The sequence below is a fragment of the Crinia signifera genome, chromosome 8 (assembly GCF_055691185.1).
Source record: "Crinia signifera chromosome 8, ASM5569118v1, whole genome shotgun sequence".
NCBI classification, from domain to species: Eukaryota; Metazoa; Chordata; class Amphibia; order Anura; family Myobatrachidae; genus Crinia; species Crinia signifera.
Genome location: NC_139224.1, coordinates 38,817,520 through 38,839,701, shown reverse-complemented (window position 1 = coordinate 38,839,701; position 22,182 = coordinate 38,817,520). Strand labels below are relative to the sequence as shown.

General features: G+C 46.7%; 1 protein-coding gene across 2 annotated transcripts in view; it reads left to right on the top strand.

Annotated features, from left to right (window-relative positions):
- Positions 1-22,182, top strand: part of CARD19 (caspase recruitment domain family member 19) — a 35,566-nt gene that overhangs the window by 5,491 nt on the left and 7,893 nt on the right. Inside the window, exons 1-3 of one of the 2 annotated variants that reach the window (XM_083156181.1) lie at positions 569-726; positions 20,334-20,476; positions 21,816-21,969. In XM_083156181.1, the coding sequence (XP_083012307.1) occupies positions 720-726; positions 20,334-20,476; positions 21,816-21,969 (304 nt within the window). In that variant the 5' untranslated portion in view covers positions 569-719. Of the gene's footprint in view, positions 1-568; positions 727-20,333; positions 20,477-21,815; positions 21,970-22,182 lie in introns of those variants that run through there. The other variant, XM_083156180.1, reaches the window with a different exon arrangement.

Below are 22,182 nucleotides of genomic sequence, written 5' to 3'. Positions count from 1 at the left end.
ACCGCAAACACCCCGGCGAGCTACCTATCACTCACGAACGACGGGTTGGCGAACCCGGACCAGAACTATGTTGACCTTTTTCCTGTGTCAGCATACAGCCTGTCCCACACCTACCCCGTATGCTGCTCTCTATTTTTGTGGTTTTCAGGTCAGATGCACTAAGCTTCAAAAGTGATAAAATGGAGAGTGTTAAACTACAAACCAATCCTCTCCTACCTGACATTTTTCAAACACTGTCTGTGAGATGGCAGGTAGGAGCTGGCTGTTTATCACTCTCCATTGTATCACTTTTCAAGCTTTGTGCATCTTGCCCTTGGTCTGTTAAAAAAAGGTAGGAAGCGTAGCAAAGATCTGCTCGTTATTCCCTTTTCTTAAATAAAACACAATTGTAATATTAGCTTGGGCTGAGAATTGACAGCAGCCAAGGGGTTAAGGGTGAGTGAATTTGGCAGTGGGTAACTGCTGCAGTGCACAGGGAGAAGGCTGCCAGCAGAGATCCAGTTCCACCTTAAACCCTGCAGCCAGTGAGGGGAGGAGGGTTCTGGGTGTAACCTGAAGCGAGTCAGGTCTGGGCTGGGTTTGGTTCCCCTTGCTGCTGTCACTGACACTCACCATGGGAGGGACAGACAGACACCCAAACAAGGAAGTTCTCCTTGTAAGATTGTATTCCTTGCCATTTGTTATATCCCTGAGAGGCTGCAGCACTTTCTAATCTCAGCATGTCAGGTCAGTGATCCCAGCCTGCCCATGGTTATTACTGCATGTGGAGGGCAGCTCTTACCCTGTGAGCAGACATTGGATAACTTTACTGCATGTCAGACATGGACAATGATTGTGCATGTGTGGTTATCAAATGTGCATTGTAATAAAGGCCGAGTCATCTGATAGAGAGGTGATCTGAGGACTGGAGACAAGCAATGCCTGAATAATGACTAGCTGTGCCGCCAAACTTTTACATGACTGCTGTGGCCAGGTTACTAAGCCTTTGTCTGGAAGTGGGTAAAAGGCAGAAACATAGTAATTGCGTCTTTGCCAGGACTTCATATAACCAACACTGTGATGTCAGCCGTTCCTCAGTTGCAGTCCCTGACTTTGTCTTCCACCTCTAGCATGTGCTACTGTCTATTTATACCAGGGATATGGAACCTTTGGCCCTCCAGTCAACTACACATCCCAGCATGCCCTGCAACAGTTTAATATGGCCACATAGCAATACTGTAGCAGGGCATGCTGGGATGGGCAGTTCAACAACAGCTGGAGGGCCAAAGGTTCCCCATTCCTGATTTATACAGTGGGTGCTTCTGTCTATATACAGTGGGTTACTGGAGATCACCTGTGTCACTGTCTGTTTATACCAGGGCTGGGCAATTGCGGCCCTCCAGGTGTTGATGAACTACACATCCCAGGATGCTTTGCATTAGTTTTGCTATGTGGCCATGCTGAAACTGATGTAAGGCATGCTTGGATGTGTAGTTCATCAGCATCTGCAGGGCCGCAATTGCTTAGCCCTGGTTTATACAGTGGGTTACCGGAGATCACCTGTGTCACTGTCGATACAGTGGGTTACCGGAGATCACCTGTGTCACTGTTTGTCTATACAGTTGGTTACCATGAGATCACCTGTGTCACTGTCTGTCTATACAGTGGGTTACCGGAGATCACCTGTGTCACTGTCCGTTTATACAGTGGGTTACCGGAGATCACCTATGTAACTGTCTGTCTACACAGTGGGTTACCGGAGATCACCCGTGTCACTGTCTGTCTACACAGTGGGTTACCGGAGATCACTCGTGTCACTGTCTAGTTATACAGTGGGTTACTGGAGATCACCTGTGTCACTGTCTGTCTATACAGTGGGTTACCGGAGATCACCCGTGTACCTGTCTGTCTATACCAGGGCTGGGCAATTGCGGCCCTCCAGATGTTGAGGAACTACACATCCCAGGATGCTTTGCATTAGTTTTGCTATGTGGCCATGCTGAAACTGATGCAAGGCATGCTGGGATGTGTAGTTCCTTAACATCTGGAGGGCCGCAATTGCCCAGCTGGTCTATACAGTGGGTTACCGGAGATCACCCGTGTCACTGTCTGTCTATACAGTGGGTTACCGGAGATCACCAGTGCCACTGTCTATTTATACAGTGGGTTACCGGAGATCACCCTTGTCACTGTCTGTCTATACAGTGGGTTACCGGAGATCACCCGTGTCACTGTCTGTCTATACAGTGGGTTACCGGAGATCACCAGTGTCACTGTCTATTTATACAGTGGGTTACCGGAGATCACCCATGTCACTGTCTGTCTATACAGTGGGTTACCGGAGATCACCCGTGTCACTGTCTGTCTATACAGTGGGTTACCGGAGATCACCAGTGTCACTGTCTATTTATACAGTGGGTTACCGGAGATCACCTGTGTCACTGTGTCTATACAGTGTGTTACCTTTCTGCTGAACACATGCTCTGCTCCACTATAGCATAGTTCTCAGCAAAGACTGGTATTTTGTGCACCGATATTTTAAGGATATCTATCTATCTATCTATCTATCTATCTATCTATCTATCTATCTATCTATCTATCTATCTATCTATCTATCGGTATTAATGGGTACAGATGAATCAGGCCTTGCTGTTGCTGGCGATCCGCCAGCAGCATGCCGCTGGCGGATCGACAGCAACACGGCGCCTCTATCTGACTGAGCGTCTCAGTATCCGGGCGGCGGAGCGGCGAGGCAGACGCAATACTGTCCGCCTCCCGCTCGAGGGGGCTGGGGGGGACCCGAGGCACTGCGGGGGGGGGGTGTGTGTGTGCGGTCGTGCGCGCGCGTCCCCTTCCAGCATACAGATGGCGGCGGGGCAGGGGATGGCGATGGCGACGCCATCGCCATCACCTGCAAAGATGATTCCCGCTACATCTGTACCATATGGTCGACTTGGTCCAAAGTTCAACACAAGCAAAGTATTAACATGGCTATGGTCGGTATGTAGTTAATTTTCCGATGGACGAAATATCTATTGACAATCCCCACAAACAAATGCTGAAAGACAAAGGGCCTGATTCAGACCTGTTCGCTAGGCTGCGTATACTTGCAGTCTAACTAACAGATCAGCACTGAACCACTGAATGCCCACCCTCCAACCCCACCCTGCTGCAGCCGTCATCCCCTCTTTAGCATGCGAGGGGTATGAGAACACATTCCCTCACCGACCATTGATTTATTTTTCTCCCCTTCAGAAATAAGTCAGTCTAAGCTGCCTTTTATTTCTGCTGCTGATCGCCAGAAATGGGGCGGGCGCTGACGTCATGTGACCCGGAGCAGGCAATGCCACGCCTGCATTCCCAGGGGGATGCCTTTCATAGGGACGCCCATAGAATGCTGTATTGCCGAAGGCGTTTGCACAGGGGCCTGCACATGCGCATATACGCGTATGCATAGACCCCCCCACCACCACCCCTATCGAAAAACGGGGCCAAATTTGGACAAATGGGTCTGAATTGGCCCCAAAATCCAAACCGGTACAAAACACCAGCAATTGAAACACCGACAACATCAAAATACCAACAATAAAAACACGACAGTTATAAAACACAGACGAACCACAATGCTGACACAAATAATAGAATATCATGTCGGTATATTGGGTATCAGCATTTCAAATGTCAGTATTATGTACCTGTCAGAATATTGATGCCTGTGTGTGGCTTGCCCCCAGCGTGTCGATCGGTGGTCCCGGCGGGGTGATCGGCGGTCCCCGCGCTTGGAAATTATGTCATATTTAGGGGCTGCCCCCATTTAGACTGCAGATAGGCCATACTTGCCTACCCTCCCGGAATGGCCGGGAGGGTCCCGCAAATCGGGTCCCCCGGGAAGGGGGGCAAGTCTCCCGCATTTCCCTACAGCCCCGGCTCCCCCTCTTCCCGCGGTCTAAAAACTATGACTTTCACGGGTCCGCAGGGAGGGGGCGGGGCTAAATGACGCAATTCGTGTCATTTTGCGTCATTTTTAGCCCCTCCCCCCACCCACGGACCCGCAAATTGGGGCTTCAGCCCGTCATGGGGGCGGGGCTTGATGACATCACCCGTGCCCCGCCCCCAAAATGAAGCCTCTACCCACCCCCTTTCACTCCTCTCCGGGCTTGTCCCGGAAAGGAGTATTATACAAAGTAAGAAAAAAAGAAATCAGTTCTGCTGGGATGCACTCCTCATCCACGTGATCCTACCGGATCAAAAACAATTTATTAATAATGACTTTATTAACACACAATTTAGAGGTAAAAGACCATCCGTTACTTTATTATTTATCGGTCAATTGTATTAATTGTAAGTGACCTGATATTGAGTCCCTGTATCAGGGATGTTGATGGCGAAGTATTAAAAACAAAGTAATGAATAAAGATTAGAGAAGAAAATCAAGAAAATTAAAATCGGTAAACTGTTATTATTGATAGGGTTTATTCTGTCACTTCTTTGATAAGTGACAGTGAGATTATACCTGTGTACACTATAAAATAAATGATTAGAGGCTGTTCAGTGTGCAGTATTTTATGCCATTTCCACATTCATAGTGTTGATATGGCTTATGGAATGAATATAACGTTTATTAGCGTTATTTACAGATTGTTGCAATATTTTAATATCGTCCTTCAAGTGGGGTAACCAAAATTGTATATATCTGATTGATTATTAGGGCAGTATTATTTTGTGCCCAGTCAGTGGTGTTAGTGGCGTATTGAGATGTTTTATTTAGTGTATAACCATTTAGACCTGACAATCAGATATACGTATTAGGACAGCAGGGAGATCTTCCCTCGTGAGGGTGTGATTAGTGTCTCTCCTGCATCTGCAACAACTGTGGTAATATTATATTACATCAATGTGCGTATACACAACAAAATAACTGACACATATAGTTTCAGCTTTTATAGCAATTATAGTGCAGCTTGGGCAGCGGGCATAGGAGGCACCTTCCCAGCCTGAGTATGTATTCCCTTAGGCTGACTGTATGCCCCGGCTTTTAGTACAAAACCAATCTGCTGGAATTTTGCTTTTGCATATCCTGTTGCAATTTTTATTAACCTCCAAATGGGATAATTGGATGTATGTCTGACTAATTATAGAGGGCAGTGTTATTTTATTTATAGGTGTAGTGAGGTGCTGTCTTAGATGTATCACAGCTCGATTTTACACATATAATTATCCAATAGTCAGATATATACACTGAGATGGCAGAGAGATCTTCACTAGTGATGGTATGACTAGTGTCTCTACTGCATCTGCAACAGTTGTATGGATGTTATAATGTATCAATATCCATATATGCAATACCGCAACTGACACATATAGTTAGTACTAGTAGCGGTTTGGACTATAGCGACCTGGGCAGCGGGCGTCAGAGGCACCTTTCCAACCTGGGTACAAATTCCCTTCGGCTGACTATGTGCTGGCTTCTAGTACAGGGCTAAACTGCCGGAGTCTATTATATCAGAACTCCGTGTGCTCCGTGCAGTTCGTGGGATATATTCCCTTATTGATAAATGCCTGTGCTCGCGTGTTAGACACGCTGGCTGCCCACAGTGCTAATTCTCCTGCCCCATTGTACGCTATTCTAATACATGGTGCGGCATTACACAGATATTAATAAATGCACATATGACCGTGATCTGCCCTGTATGCGCTAGCTTCCAGTACACAGCTGAGGTACCGGAGTCTTATATATTAGACCTCCGTTACTCAATGCAATTCGTAGTCAGGGGATATGTGCCCTTATGGTAACTGCATATATTAGCGTGTTAATCACGCTGGCTGTCAGCAGCGCTAATTCTCATGCCTCTCTGCAACCTATTCTAATACATATTTACAGCATCACACAGGTATTAATAAATAACAGTTTACAGCAATGCCAATGCGCATTTCGCTGTCTTTAAGCTTTGTCAAGGCTTAATCTAAGTCACTTAGATTAAGCCTTGACAAAGCTTAAAGACAGCGAAATGCGCATTGGGTTGCAGAGAGGCATGAGAATTAGCGCTGCTGACAGCCAGCGTGATTAACACGCTAATATATGCAGTTACCATAAGGGCACATATCCCCTGACTACGAATTGCATTGAGTAACGGAGGTCTAATATATAAGACTCCGGTACCTCAGCTGTGTACTGGAAGCTAGCGCATACAGGGCAGATCACGGTCATATGTGCATTTATTAATATCTGTGTAATGCCGCACCATGTATTAGAATAGCGTACAATGGGGCAGGAGAATTAGCACTGTGGGCAGCCAGCGTGTCTAACACGCGAGCACAGGCATTTATCAATAAGGGAATATATCCCACGAACTGCACGGAGCACACGGAGTTCTGATATAATAGACTCCGGCAGTTTAGCCCTGTACTAGAAGCCAGCACATAGTCAGCCGAAGGGAATTTGTACCCAGGTTGGAAAGGTGCCTCTGACGCCCGCTGCCCAGGTCGCTATAGTCCAAACCGCTACTAGTACTAACTATATGTGTCAGTTGCGGTATTGCATATATGGATATTGATACATTATAACATCCATACAACTGTTGCAGATGCAGTAGAGACACTAGTCATACCATCACTAGTGAAGATCTCTCTGCCATCTCAGTGTATATATCTGACTATTGGATAATTATATGTGTAAAATCGAGCTGTGATACATCTAAGACAGCACCTCACTACACCTATAAATAAAATAACACTGCCCTCTATAATTAGTCAGACATACATCCAATTATCCCATTTGGAGGTTAATAAAAATTGCAACAGGATATGCAAAAGCAAAATTCCAGCAGATTGGTTTTGTACTAAAAGCCGGGGCATACAGTCAGCCTAAGGGAATACATACTCAGGCTGGGAAGGTGCCTCCTATGCCCGCTGCCCAAGCTGCACTATAATTGCTATAAAAGCTGAAACTATATGTGTCAGTTATTTTGTTGTGTATACGCACATTGATGTAATATAATATTACCACAGTTGTTGCAGATGCAGGAGAGACACTAATCACACCCTCACGAGGGAAGATCTCCCTGCTGTCCTAATACGTATATCTGATTGTCAGGTCTAAATGGTTATACACTAAATAAAACATCTCAATACGCCACTAACACCACTGACTGGGCACAAAATAATACTGCCCTAATAATCAATCAGATATATACAATTTTGGTTACCCCACTTGAAGGACGATATTAAAATATTGCAACAATCTGTAAATAACGCTAATAAACGTTATATTCATTCCATAAGCCATATCAACACTATGAATGTGGAAATGGCATAAAATACTGCACACTGAACAGCCTCTTATCATTTATTTTATAGTGTACACAGGTATAATCTCACTGTCACTTATCAAAGAAGTGACAGAATAAACCCTATCAATAATAACAGTTTACCGATTTTAATTTTCTTGATTTTCTTCTCTAATCTTTATTCATTACTTTGTTTTTAATACTTCGCCATCAACATCCCTGATACAGGGACTCAATATCAGGTCACTTACAATTAATACAATTGACCGATAAATAATAAAGTAACGGATGGTCTTTTACCTCTAAATTGTGTGTTAATAAACTCATTATTAATAAATTGTTTTTGATCCGGTAGGATCACGTGGATGAGGAGTGCATCCCAGCAGAACTGATTTCTTTTTTTCTTACTTTGTATAATTCATATCCTTAAATCAGTCGATAGCACCCACAACCTGAGAGGAACATTATATATAAAAATCCTCTCTGCCTTGAACAGAAATTGTACATCCACGATATTATACTTCGAGTATATCACTTGGTGCGGGTCAACTTGTCTGTGTTTGCCCGGAAAGGAGTATGCCAAAGTCGGCAAGTATGAGATAGGCACTGCAGTGTAAACGGTGCAAATCCTGGTTCCGACCTGGCTTGGATCAGTGTTCCAAATGCCTGGTCGGATCCTGGATTTGGGTGTAAAAGGGGTAATAGTGTGCTGGGGGAAACTATGTATTTTTCTCTTACTAGGTATTATCACCCCACTTTCATGCACCTCAGTCATATTACTAAACTAATGCATTTGGTGGTATGTGCAGTAGTTTCTTTTGCTATATTCAGAGAAATGGCGGTTATGTAGCATCTTAAATGTCTGTATTTTTAGAGTTTCCTATATTTATCAATTGGGAGGAATGGGCTGGGCTGGGTTTTAAAAGTTCATTCATTATATTGAAAGAGTAAGAGAATGGATTTCACACGTCCCAGGACCTTCAGCTTGGCTCTTGGTACTGTAGTTTTAATATTGCATAGTATTTCCTTACAGGTCACCTTGAGAAACTATACTATGTTAGGAATGCAGATTAACCTGGGTTTCAGTGCGGACATAAACTGTGGTTGTTTAAAAAAAAAAAAAGACTAGTAAGCTGTTGCCAGTTCAACACTAAAATATATCCATTATGTGTTTATTGGCCATCTTTCGAAGATCAAGGCAATATTACTATGTGTGACAAAGATTATGTATATTTTATATGGATGTAAAAGTTATGTTGGAAGCTACCAAACTTGCTCAAGTGATAAATGTATAGTTATATAGTGAGTTATTGGGCCAATTTTATTCTCAAAATGGCTAAACCATGTGCACTGCAGGTGGGGCAAATGTAACACGTGCAGAGAAAGTTAGATTTTGGGAAGTTATTTTATTTCTGTACAGAGTAAATACTGGCTGCTTTATTTTTACACTGCAACTTAGAGTTCAGTTTGAACACACCCCACCCAAATCTAACTCTCTCTGTACATATTACATCTGCCTCTCCTGAAGTGCACATGGTTTTCCCCATTTTGAGAACAAATGTATCCGGCGGTCTGAATTAGGCCCAATGGCCTTTATTCTGGTTCACTCGCAAAAGTAAATTCCTTCTCAAATGGACAAAACCCTGTGCACTCTAGGGTGGGCAGATGTAACATGTGCAGAGAGAATTAGATTTGGGTGAGTTATATTGTTTCTGTGCAGGGTAAATACTGACTTTATTTTTACACTGCAATATAGATCTCACTTTGAAGTAAAACCCCACCCAAATCTAATTCTCTTTGCAAATGTTACATCTGCTACCTGCAATGAACATGGTTTTGTTCATTTAAGAAGGAATTTGCCTTTGCGAGTGAACCAGAATTATGCCCAATGTCTGTTCTATAATCCAGTTTGCTGATTAGGGGATAAGTGGTGGCACTGTGCTGTATATGTTGGGAGCAAAAATTGTTTTATGATAAAGGAACTGATCTGCAATTTTTGTCTATTTGTGTAACACATCAGTCGGAAAGGTGGATAAAATATACTGCAATACACAATGTTATAACACCATCATTTGGAGCACGAAAGAAAGTCTGCAAGTTCGGTGATGCTTACTGTATTGCATTGACCCCTAAGTCATAAAAACCTCAGTACAGCATACCTCCCAACTGTCACGATTACAGCGGGACAGTCCCGATTTTCGGGTCCTGTCCCGCTGTCCCACCCGCGGCAGGCATTGTCCCGCTGTGGGGGGTTGCAGTTGGGAGACCCCCCAATCTAGTAGAATAGACGCTGTGCGCATGCGCACAGGGTCTATTCTCGTATGAAAATGAGGTCGCGGCTAATTAGCATAAGCCGCGACCTCATTTGCATACGCCCCGCCCCCTATTTCTACAGGTCAGAAGTTGGGAGGTATGGTACAGGTTGAGTATACCTTATCCAAAATAACCGGGACCAGAAGAATTTTGGATAACTGATTAGGGATACTCAACCTGTATAACAAACCTCAAAACCTGCTCTCTGTACTCTGGCTCTGTCCACATGTGCTCAGCAGCCTTGTCAAGCAAGTTTAACCTTCAAACAAATCACTAACTAAATAACTAACACTTATTGTCACAATTATAGTATAGTGCTTTGTTTGTAAGTCTGTCTAATTCAGACTGGAATCGCAAAACACTTTTTTTTTCTCTCTCTCGAATGGACAAAACCATGTTGCACTGTAGGTGGGGCAGATGTAATATGTGCAGAGATTCAAACTAAAATCTAAATTGCAGCTTAAGAAAAATAAAGCAGACAGAATTTACCCTGCACAGAAACAAAATAATACCCCTTTTACACCAAAACGCCGGGTCGCACCCGGCTTTTTTAGACCCAGGTTCAAGCCGGGTGCGACCCGGCGTTTAGTGCAATTTACACCGGGCGGACAGCCTGGCCCGCACCCCCCTCCTCCCCTCCCGGTGCTTGGAGATGACAGGATGATGTCATCTCCAAGCGCCAATCAACGCCGCCGCCGGACCTGAACGCTGCTGGGGGCAGCCCAGCACTAAGGTAAGCTGCTAGGCTGCCCCCAGTCACCGCGCGCACCCCCGCCATCGCACAGGAGGTGAATGGATGCCGCACACAGGCATCCGTTCACCTCCCTCCCCCGCCGCTGCTGTCTGCAGAGTATAGCAGACAGCAGCACCGGCTGTCAGTGTCAGGCTGACAACCCGTCCAACCTGCGGACGCTGCGGTCCGCAGGTTGGACGTTCCCCATTCATGTAAATGGGAGCCGGGTCATCCGACCCGGCGTTCCCATTTACACCGCCCTCTACCCAGGTCCTAGCTGTGTTCTACCCAGGTCAGGACCTGGGTAGAAGTCCCGTGTAAAGGGACACGGCGTTGGGGATTTACACCGCCGAAGATCCGGGTCTGACCCGCCGCTGACCCGGATTTTTCGGCGGTGTAAAAGGGGTATAACTCACCCAAATCTAACTCTCGGTTGCCTACCGGGAGGGTCCCGGAAATCGGGTCCCCCTCCCGGCACCCCGGAAAGGACGGCAACCCTCCCGCATTGTCTTGCCTCTCCGGCGGAGAGCGGGTCCGTAGAGGGTTCCGTGGGTCAAATGACGCGATCGCGTCACTTAAACCCCGCTCCCCGCAGTGCAATGCATTAAATACCGGCATTGCACGGTGGGGGGCGTGACTAAAATGACGTGATCTCTGTAGCCACGCCCCTTAACAGCTCATCACCGCCGTGGCCCCGCCCCTTTCCCCTCCCTGCTTTGGGCCTGCCCCCCGCCATACTGAGCTGGCTGCTCAGTATGGCGGGGAGAGAGCAGCCAGAAAGTCGGCAACCATGTGTTACATCTGCCCCACCTGCAGTGCACATGGTTTTGCCAGGCTTGCTCCGGGAGGCTCCCGAAAATCGGGTCCCCCACCCGGCCCCCCGGGAAGGTCACCAATCCTCCTGCATTTGTCAAGCAGCCCCTGCACCCCCCTTCCATGCCGCACTAATTACCGGATTTCGCGGGTCCGTGGCAAGGGGCGGGACTAAAAAGACGCAAATCGCGGCATTTTAGCCCCGCCCCCTACTCAAGGACCCGCGAGTCGCTGCGTTTCCATGGATTGGGGCTTTGAGTCATCAGCACCGTCCCCGCCCCCTGACCTAGAGATCCGGCTGTCCTGTCCGGGCTTCTCCCGGAGAGGATATTTTAAAAGTCGGCAAGTATGGGTTTTGCCCATTTTGAAAACAAATTTGTACTGCGATCAGATCTGAATAAGGGGGATGTGCCAGCGCTGGCTGAACAATTAAGAAGACCAGACGGTTTCTCAAAAATAATTGAACAATTTATTTTTATACACATAAAAACAATCATAAGAAACACATTACCTAAAATAAATGCTAATGAGCACAGAAAGATTTTTTGCAAATGTAATAATCTTGCAATACGAAGCTCCACATGTTTGGCTTTCTTGTTGAATGAAAGTGAGGTTTATATTCCCATCTGATGTTGTCTGGTGTTAGTGGCTGTATGCACCAGGAGGGGGGTGATGATGATGTCCCAAATAAAGTTCCCTTGCTGGGATAGGGTTATTCTCCTTATTTGGCGTCTTCTCCTTTAGGCTGGAAATTAGTAATATAGCATGAATCCCATAAAGATTTGTAATCCAATCAGATCAGGAGATTGTGGACGTCTGTGGGAGAGGGGGCATCACTTCATTACAGATGGAGGGTGGTCATTCAGGTGACTCAACACGTTTCCCCGGCTTCCTCAGGAGCAAGTGTGCAGGATGAGCTCCAGGCTCAGGTTATATAGCAATGGATTAATTGCTCATTAGATACATCTGTGCAAAGGTGCTCATGTTTAGCATATACTAACATGTTAAAAATCAAAATAAAACACACTATTATGAGAACCGTCTGGATATTTATATAGTACAGTGACAGAATAGAAAGTTTGAAGCAATTATCAGTCATTTTAAACATTTAAATAGTAAATATAGTAAAGCAGGGCTGGACAAATTTATTTAAAATTTAGGAGCCAGATAAACTAATAAGAGGGACAGTGCACACAAAATTTGCATGTACCATAATGCCCATTACACGTTCTACCAAACACTGGACTGACAAGCTCTTATATATTTGGCTACATCTGTCACTCAATGTGTGAGTGTGTCCATAACGCTGGGTGGAGTCATAGGCTAATAGCCTATCAGAGCCTCTGACTCCGCCCACACACACTCACACAGTGACAGACACCCTCTGCCTCCCCATGCTGCCAGGCAAAGACACTGCTACTCCACAGCCACCAGGTGAGCGGCAGGTCTGCCCGCCCCCCTCCCGTGATTCGCGGCACACACACACCACCCCCGCGATTCGCGGCACCCCCCGTGACCCCCTCACACGATTCATGGCGACCCCCCCTCCCGCGATTCCTGGGAGCCCCCCACCCAGTGCCGCGACCCCCTCCCGTGATTCGCAGCACCCCACATGACAATGCCACCCGTGATTCGCGACCCGACCCCCCCCCACAATTCGTGGACCCCCCCTCCCACGGTTTGCGGACTCTTGCCCCCTCCCGCTTTTCATGGGACCCCCCCCACAATTCACAAGGCCCCCACCCCCCTGCGCCTCCCGCGATTCACGGCACCCCCTCCCGCAATTCATGGCACCCTCCCCCCCCCCCCCTCCCACAACTCACTGACCCCCACAACCCCCCTCCCGCAATTTGCAGCCCCCCTTTCCCGCGATTTACGCACCGCCCTCCCGCGATTTGCGGACCCCTGCACCCTCCCGCACCCTCCCTCCTCCAGTTCTAGGGATGCCCATCAACCATTAATGATTTCAAATCATCAATGGTTTATGGCCGATGTTGAATACTTTTGCCATCGATGTGTGAGGACCAGATGGTTTCCCTACATCAATGGCAAAAGAGAACCGATCAAGTTTCCACCCCTTCCAAATCATATGCTCTCTATTTAACACATTTCACCTATAAAACTCAAGTTGCAATACAGGGCATCTTTCATACAATTCTAACCATATTTCTCTCAATACAAATGTTCACAAATTAAGGGGGCGCAGCCCCTTACGACGTTGTGAAGAGCGCCCGTAGGGCACGATGAATCACCTAGTTGGTTTATAAGTGATCACATGTGGGGGCGGGGTTATTTATTCAGGCCGCTGTGTCTACGCGGTTTATGCATTGGGGCAGTTTATTCCGCCAGTATATACACTTCACACCACAGTCCCCATACCCCAGTGTGGACTGCAATCTGGACCCATGTAGCTATCAGAGCAAACTCCACCCGAGCAAACCCCATGGTGACCCCCTGTTCTAGTTACATATAATACCACACGCAGTAATGGTTAGTATATATTATCCCACATAAGTCATTGCTATGGGGTTTGATGCTTGATGCCAGGGTTTGCATGCTGGAAGCCATGCAGCCCCACTCGTCCAGCAGCAAGAAGCAAGGAAAGACCTGCATCCCGATGGTGGACTTTTGGCAGTTGGCGAAGCCCCTGCATGAGAAGTAGGTAGCCACTGGTCTGACAGGAGGGAGAGGCAGGGGTCAGGCACCACACTGTCAGCTCTGACAAGAGGGGGAGGAGGGGGTAAGGAACTGCGGGCGGCTGGTTTGACAGGAGGGGGAGACTCTCACCGTCCGCGCTGCCGCTCCTCTGACAGGAGGGGGAGGCAGGGGTCAGGTGCTGCGGGCGTCTGGTGTGACAAGAGGGTGAAACTGTGCCCGGCCACGCTACCGCTGGTGTGAAAGGAGGGGGAGGCGGGGTTGGGCACCGTGCTGCCACTGCTCTGAACAGGAGGGGAGGCGGGGGTCAGGTTTAAGTGAAGAGGGAGACTGCCCGGCCATGCTGCCGCTGGTGTGACAGTAGGGGAAGGCGGGGGTTTGGCACCGCACTGCCGCTGCTCTGAACAGGAGGGGAGGCGGGGATCAGGAACTGTGAGCGGCTGGTGTAACAGGTAGGGTTGCCACCTCATCCCTTTAAAACTGGAGACATATTAATTACACAGGTTCTGTGGCTGGCTCACTTCAAGACTCAATTTCAACTGTTTTTTTTTTTTAAACAGCCAACATTCCAACTGTATTTTTTTAATCAGCCACAGAACCTGTATAATTAATATGTTTCCAGTTTTAAAGGGATGAGGTGGCAACCCTAGTAACAGGAGAGGGAGACTGCCCGGCCACGCTGCCGCTGGTGTGACAGCAGGGGGAGGCGGGAGTCGAGCACCGCGCTGCCGCTGCTGCTCTGAACGGGAGGGGGAGGCGGGGGTCAGACACTGCGGGCGGCTGGAGACAGGGGTCAGGCACTGGTCTGTGTGACAGGAGGGGGAGACGGGAGTCGGCCATCGCTGCCGCTGATCTGACCAGATTCTGCTTCCACCCTGGAAAAATCTGGTCGCCAGGAAGCAGAATCTGGTTGCCGTGGCATCCTGGCTCCGGGGTTTTGTCGAGCCCTGTAGTAAAGGATGACCCTTTTACCTTTTTGGTCACATGACCGGATTCAAGGGAGAAAATGAGAACAGAACAGATACAACGATTTGGTGCAAATTGTTAGTACATACTCACATGAGAACAAGCAGTTCGTCCCAATGCTGGCTGTGGCGTGCGCTGGACCACCACCCGTTGCCATTGCCGGTATTGGCAGCCCGGGTGGCGAGGTCTGTTCACGAGTCCCAGCCAGCGTCTGCCGCGTTGCTAGGTGACGGCGCTTCTATGACGCGGAGCATGCCGCGTCACATAGCGTCGCCCTGCAACTGAGCTGACGTCTCCTTCGCCGGCCAGATTGCCAAGGAAACCTCTGCGAGCGTGGTCACATGGACCAAGCTCGTCAGTGTCTCGTATGTCACTAGGCAACTGATAATTACTGATAATCGCTTCAAACTGCCTCCTATATCACTGTACTATATAAATATCCAGACGGTTCTCATAATAGTGTGTTTTAATTTGATTTTTAACACGTTAGTGTAATGCACATGAGCACCTTTGCACAGATGTATCTAATGAGCAATTAATCCATTGCTCTATAACCTGAGCCTGGAGCTCACCCTGCACACTTGCTCCTGAGGAAGCCGGACAGTAAACATCCGGGGAAACGCGTTGAGCCACCTGAATGACCACCCTCCATCTGTAATGAAGTGATGTCCCCTCCCACAGACGTCCACAATCTCCTGATCTGATTGGATTACAAATCTTTATGGGATTCATGCTATATTCCTAATTTCCAGCTTAAAGGAGAAGACGCCAAATAGGGAGAATAACCCTATCCCAGCAAGGGAACTGGTGCATACAGCCACTAACACCAGACAACATCAGATGGGAATATAAACCTCACTTTCATTCAACAAGAAAGCCACACATGTGGAGCTCCGTATTGCAAGATTATTACATTTGCAAAAAATCTTTCTGTGCTCATTAGCATTTATTTTAGGTAATGTGTTTCTTATGATTGTTTTTATGTGTATAAAAATAAATAGCTCAATTATTTTTGAGAAACCGTCTGGTTTTCATAATTGTTCAGCCAGCGCTGGCACATCCCCCTTTTTGTGTAAACTTAAAAATTTGGGTTTGACAACCCAGTGCCAGCTGCTGTTGATAGCACACCACTCACTTCCTCTTTTATCAGATCTGAAAAAGGGCCGATGTTGGGGCATGCGCCTGTTTTGACTAGAGAGTAAATACAGTCCTGAGTAGGGGTTTGAGACTCTGGTTGTACGAGATGAACTTTGATGAAGAATTTGCAGAATTTTAATGTAACAAGGGAAGGATAAAACATTAATAGTTTCTGCTGTATTCAACCAAGAGTTTTTTTGTATTCTGTTCTAAGGAGTCTCCTGGTAATTCCAAAATGCTTTAATGTTTATTTCATTTCCAAAGTAATATTTCAAAATAGCACGTTAGTCATACGTTAAATGAGATGAGTCAGCCAGGCAGCCAGTATTAGGATTAGTATGCAGCGTGTCAGAACTATAAAGTGACAGAAATTTAAGCAGATTTTATATTTCGCATTTGAAACTTGTTTTTCCTGCAGTTATTCTGTATTTGTAAATGGCTTGCAGTGAACAGGCTTCATTCCTAACAAGAAGGGCTCGTGCTTAGTTTTTTTCATGTTCAATGAATACTTTACTTGTAAATGCTTCGTGCCAAATCACTTTAAAAAGTGCGCTTTTTTTATCTAGTGCTGCCTATAATTATTTAGAATCACCTCTTTCACTGTTTAAATTTCATACCAAAATGTTTCTTGTTTTTTTTTTTGGGGGGGGGGGGGGGGGGGGGATATTCAATCCCATGCAAATTTTTCTCCAGTCAAAATGTCAACAATTTTTTTGCCTATGCGAAAGATTCAGCAAAAATTGCATGAATCTGCGAATTTACTGCAAATTCACGTGGTTTTGGGGGATTGTGTGCCTCTTGGAATGTGTCATGTTGGGAGGTATGCTCGAAGCCTTAATCCAAATCTGGACCCAACGCAATGCCTGTGTAACTTTATATCTAGCCCTTGAAGGTCATTTAATTTACTTATCTCACAAAACAAGTCTTGTTTTTGTACGTAGCTACAATGTGAGGTGCCCATACACTAGTGTGTCTACTCTGCCTGTAGCAAGAAGTCCCAAGTCTGGGGACTTTCAGTCAACTTCTACCAACCGTATATGCACACTCTTTCAGCTGCCATAGCAACTGGTCAAACCAGGGCCCATTGCAGTGGGCCCTGTGCTAATGCTGTCATCAGGTAACCAGACCTTTTGGAACATTTCCATTCAAATCCAGTCAAGGCCTGACCTGTGGACTGAATCCTTTTGTCCATAGATGCAGCAGGCATTTTGGGCTAATTCACTCAGAAATGGCCAACTTGCCAGGCAGGCAGGACACCTGACATGGTCATTGGGTAAACAGTGTCCTGCCAACCAGGAGTCTGGTGATGGTGTTTCTTCAGAGAAGTCCTACACCCGGCAGTCTCCCTTCTGGTCTATAGGCTGCACGACTGATGTACAATTTACTGTACAGCTGGTGATGGATGGGGGCCGGTGCCCCTGTGAGGAAGCCACTGCCCCAGAAAGTGTATTGGGTGCAAATAGAAGGGGCAGGAGGAAAATTGTTATCAATTCAATACAGCTTTGTAGCACAATGACTGTCAAATGTAATTACTTGGCGCAGAGTCCGATAATTGATTCCAGAAAGGTCTCTGGGGTTTTGTAAAAGGATTTTGATTGTCTGTGAAAATGTCTGTTTCCTTTTGAGAATATCAGAACAAAGTGACAGAATGATTACAGTGAGCGACTGACGTTATCGATTGGAACAGAATCATTGTCACACTCACGCTATTGTAGCAGGAGGGGAACTGTATGGGATATGGTTACTAGGTCTGTCACTTTGTAATGGAAATACTGCAAATACATAGTGACAAATCCAAATGGTATGAGGTTAGGATCCCGGTGATTGGGTCAGAATACAGACAACTGTATCCCAATTAACATCCAGAAGACCAACTCTGAAATGCTGACATTGAGGATGCCGACGCCAGAATCCTGACTGCCGGCAAAGTATACGGGACGGGTTAGCATTAGGCTGTGGGGAGGGAGGGTTAGGCACTAGCAGGGGGGTACAGTCAGGTGGGGCATATACTAACCCCCCCTCCCCCGGTGTATATTAACCAGACCCTTGTCAGGACTCCCTCTATCGGGAAGTTGTCCTTATGACGGCATGGAAGCGGCTGCAACTGCACCTTAACTTGCCCCCTATATGATTCCTTCTAGTGCCGGACTTGCACGTGTTTGCCTGCAGCCCTGTGGGGTTGTGAACAAAAATCTGTGGTTCTGGTGATATTGTCAGGCACTTATTTTAACCATGGGGCTAATTCAGATTTGTACATAATCCTTTTGCAACTGAGACTCTGAGCACAACTAGTGTGCTAAATATATGTGAATGTCACCACTGTTGGGATTTATATTAAATGCACACGGACACCCAGCATAGTAGAGCATACATGTACACACCCATTCACACACGCAAACATACATACAAACACCCCTCCCCACAGGTCTGTCCTCCTCTCCAGTAGGGCTCCAGGGGTATGGATCATTGTATAGACAGCAACTAGGTCGACTTGCATGAAGGTCAGCATGGGGATAGGTTGACAGGGTCATTAGGTCAACACAAGCATTACGTTGACATGGGGAAGGTCAATATGGGTTTTTCACTTTTTTGACCCAAATGTCGACACAGTCAACATGGACACTAAAAATGTGCATGCCATGCTTTGGGCACTATTATATTCTCCCTCCACACCCTAGTGGATTATAGGGCATGAAATACCAGCTGTCGGCAATGGAAAAAAAAGTGAAAAACTCCATGTCGACCTAATGACCCTGTCGACATAACCCCATATCGACCTTCAGTCATGTCGACTTAGTGGTGTCGACCTAATGTTTGTAGACAGTGACCATATCCCAAAGTGGAGAAGCCGCTGTCTGTATACTCAGACACCTCTCCCCACCGCTGCTGAGGGAATGTCACGTGTGTATTTATTGTAACTTTGCTTATGCAGTGGGACTACAAGTCCAAGCGGGCCCTTTAATGCTCCACATGCTGGGACTTATGGTTCTCCAAGTACCTGCATGCGGGGCATAAAGGGGACAGCCCCGGGCTTCAGCCCTGGAAGGGTTTAGCCTAGGGATCCCTTTATTGGGGGCATGCCCACTTCCCCTGGTACTCCATCCAGGACTGACTAGCCAGGGTGCTCATGTTTTGGCCAGGCCATGCTGTGGCATGACACCGCTAGCTGTTGAAGCCTAGTGCTGGTTCCAAAATACGGGGGACCCTACTCTTATTGCTGGGTATGGATCATTAGTTCTCCACCAGTTAGATCGACATGCATTGGGTCGACATGCAGAAAGGTCAACACGGGTCTAAGTCAACATGTCATTAGGATGACACACACATTTAGGTCGACATGGGCAATGTCAACAGTCAAAAGGTCGACATGGGGTTTTCCACAGTTTTTTTACCCGGATGACGACACAGTCGACATGAAGACTGAAATGTAGCACCGCGTCCCCTCGCATGGCTCACTGCGCTCACCATGCTTCGGGCACACTATTTTATTCTCCCGCCACGCCCTAGTAGATGGTAGGGCATGAAATAATGTCTGTCGGCACATGTCGGTTAAAAAAACAGTGAAAAACCACGTCAACCTTTTGACTGTCGACCAAAAGCCCATGTCGACCTAATGACATTTTGACCTACACACGTTGACCTAGACCCATGTCAACCTTTCTGCATGTTGACCTAATGATATCGACCCACTGCTTGTCAACCTAATAACCCTATCCCCCCCCTTATATATTTTGAACCAGGACCAGTCCAAGAAGCCAGAGCTCGTTATGCTCCTGTTACTATAAAAATCGCAATTTATAAGAAATCGCAAGTCATTTCTGACTTTGGGTGGGATGTACTAAGATGAAAATGCGGTAAAACCCCAGTTTTACTGCATATTCAAATGTACTAATACCCGGCCGCTGCGTCATCGCAGGGCCGGGTATCGCCACCTTTGGGTGGCGATACTCTATAGAAGCCTATGGGCCTGCATCGCCGCCTGCTGTCCACCGCAGAGTCCTACCCCCCTCCCCATCCTCCGTGCTGCTCCTCCTCCCCCAGCAGCATGCCACAGCTGGGGATGTCCTTCTGGCTGCAGGGGGGAGAGGAGACGCCGGGTACCGCCGCAGAGCCCAGGAGCCCCCCGTACACCGCATCACAGGTATCGCTGGGGCCTCCGTCACCGCACCGCGATGCTAGCCGCATATGTTAGAACATATGTGCTAGCATCGTGACAGGGGAGTAGCGAGGGGCAGCGGTGTATGTTAATACATCCCGTCCTTTGTCTAAAAATTTGCACCATGTGCGATATGGTTCAATATTTTTGTTTTTAGTTGTCACAAAATCACGCCCTATTACATCTCGCCCAGCCTTCATGTCTTATTGCAACCAATTTGTCAAATTGTGATAAGCTGTTTAATAAACCTACATTAGGGTAGCTGTAACTAATATAACACTTTTCATCAATCCAGGCCCCTCGTATTCTGACCGGCTGCTCCAGGACACTGAATACCTGAAGACCAACAGGAGTTTGACTGAACATGTGGTGGACAAAATCATTTTGCAGCTAAACCGTGTCTATCCTCAAGTCCTGTCTAACAAGGAAGCAGAAAGGGTAATGTATAATAATACTCTGCCCTATGTCACTGCGAGGACACTTCTCTGACACTACATATGTCTTTGCTGAGTTGCAATTAAGTGAATTTTCCACATAATTTGTACTACCTGTAATAAATAAGTAAATATGTAACAGATTGACTAGCAGAATGGTGTGGTTCCTATGTTCCTTTTCCATTCTGAAGCCCCTTCTCTAACCGGTCATTCTCCTGCCTTAGCTGGCAGTGGTTGGTCAGAAAGCTGCATCAGTCACCTCCAGCTGCTGAGTGTGAGGGAGCTAAGAAATATGTGGCATTATCCTGTCAGCCTCTGGGCAAAGGTTTATGGGGGAATAAATAAGGTATCACATAAATTATGTTCCCAAATAACTATCACCTATTGTGTCATCAGTAGGAGGGTTACTATCACTGTTTTGTTTATGAAGAAACTATTTAAATGAAGCTATGCAAATAATTTTTATGATGTGCGGAAACAGCTGGTGGGGCCACCATGGCATCTTTACTGGTTGACCTTACATTGATAGGTTCTGGTTGAAAGATGCACCGTGTCTAGATCAAGGCATAAAGTGGTCATGCAGAGGTGCTGGAACTCATTTCTCTATGCCACCTAATTACACCCCCTCCCCTACCCCCATTAGGCAGAGACAGGGCCAGTGGTAGGGTTTTTGGCATCCCCCTGCAAACTAGAATGGTTTTCTGTGAGAATTACTGTGCAGGGCCAATGTGGAGGTTAAAATGTCCCTCCTCACCGAGACTCACAGGGTCAAAGAGTTGATATGCAATAGGTAGACAGGATGAAAAATGGTCAACAGGGTCAAAAGGTCGACATGAATTTTTCATGATTTTTTTTATGTAAACCTGCTTGTTTTAGCTTTGCCATCAATGTTGGCAAAGAGGGAGAATATAACATATGTGCCGAGCGGATTGAGGCACCGAGCCCAAAGCATGGCGAGTGCAGCGTTACAGTAATTGGGGGCCCGCGTCGACAGTTGTCAACATTGACACCAATAAATGTGAAACACTCACGTCGGCCTTTTTCATATGTCAAACCCTCCACTTTATCTTCTGCTTTGCCCTGCTCTGAGCCATAACTGAATTGTATTATGGTGAACTGAAGTTCTGTATTAAGCATATCCCTGTCCAGAGCAGTAGGTGGTCATTTGCTGATACGTGTGTGGATAGATTTCTGTGGCTGCTTAGCACATAACCTCTTCAGGAATGATATTTGTAGCGGCGCTGTTTGCGCAGGATTCCATGTGGCTCACATCGGGTAATGCTGGAGATCGGAGGGCATTGTCTGCACCACTTCTATGCAGCACTAAGAATTCTCATTTACAGTTTAGGAACCTGAAAACCCCTCTCCGCATTCGGCTGTCTGACCTGCTGAAACATCTACAGAGAAACGGGCAAAGAGAATGCCAGGAGTTCTACAGGGCTCTCCGGAACAACGCTCATAAAGTGTACACCGCGCTGCCGAGCAGATACAATCTGAGTAAGTGGGGAAGAGCAGAGATTCTGTACCTGCTCAGTGGTAGTGTACATGTGTATTACCTAATAGGAAACACAATATGTAACCACATTTATACAGAATTGTTTTGTTATGCATTAGTTAGTAGCAGAAACCAAACTGTATGTACTGTACATTAATGCTGAGTTTTGTTCAAAGTAACACAAGGTCGCCTCACATAGGGCGAGATGTAATAAG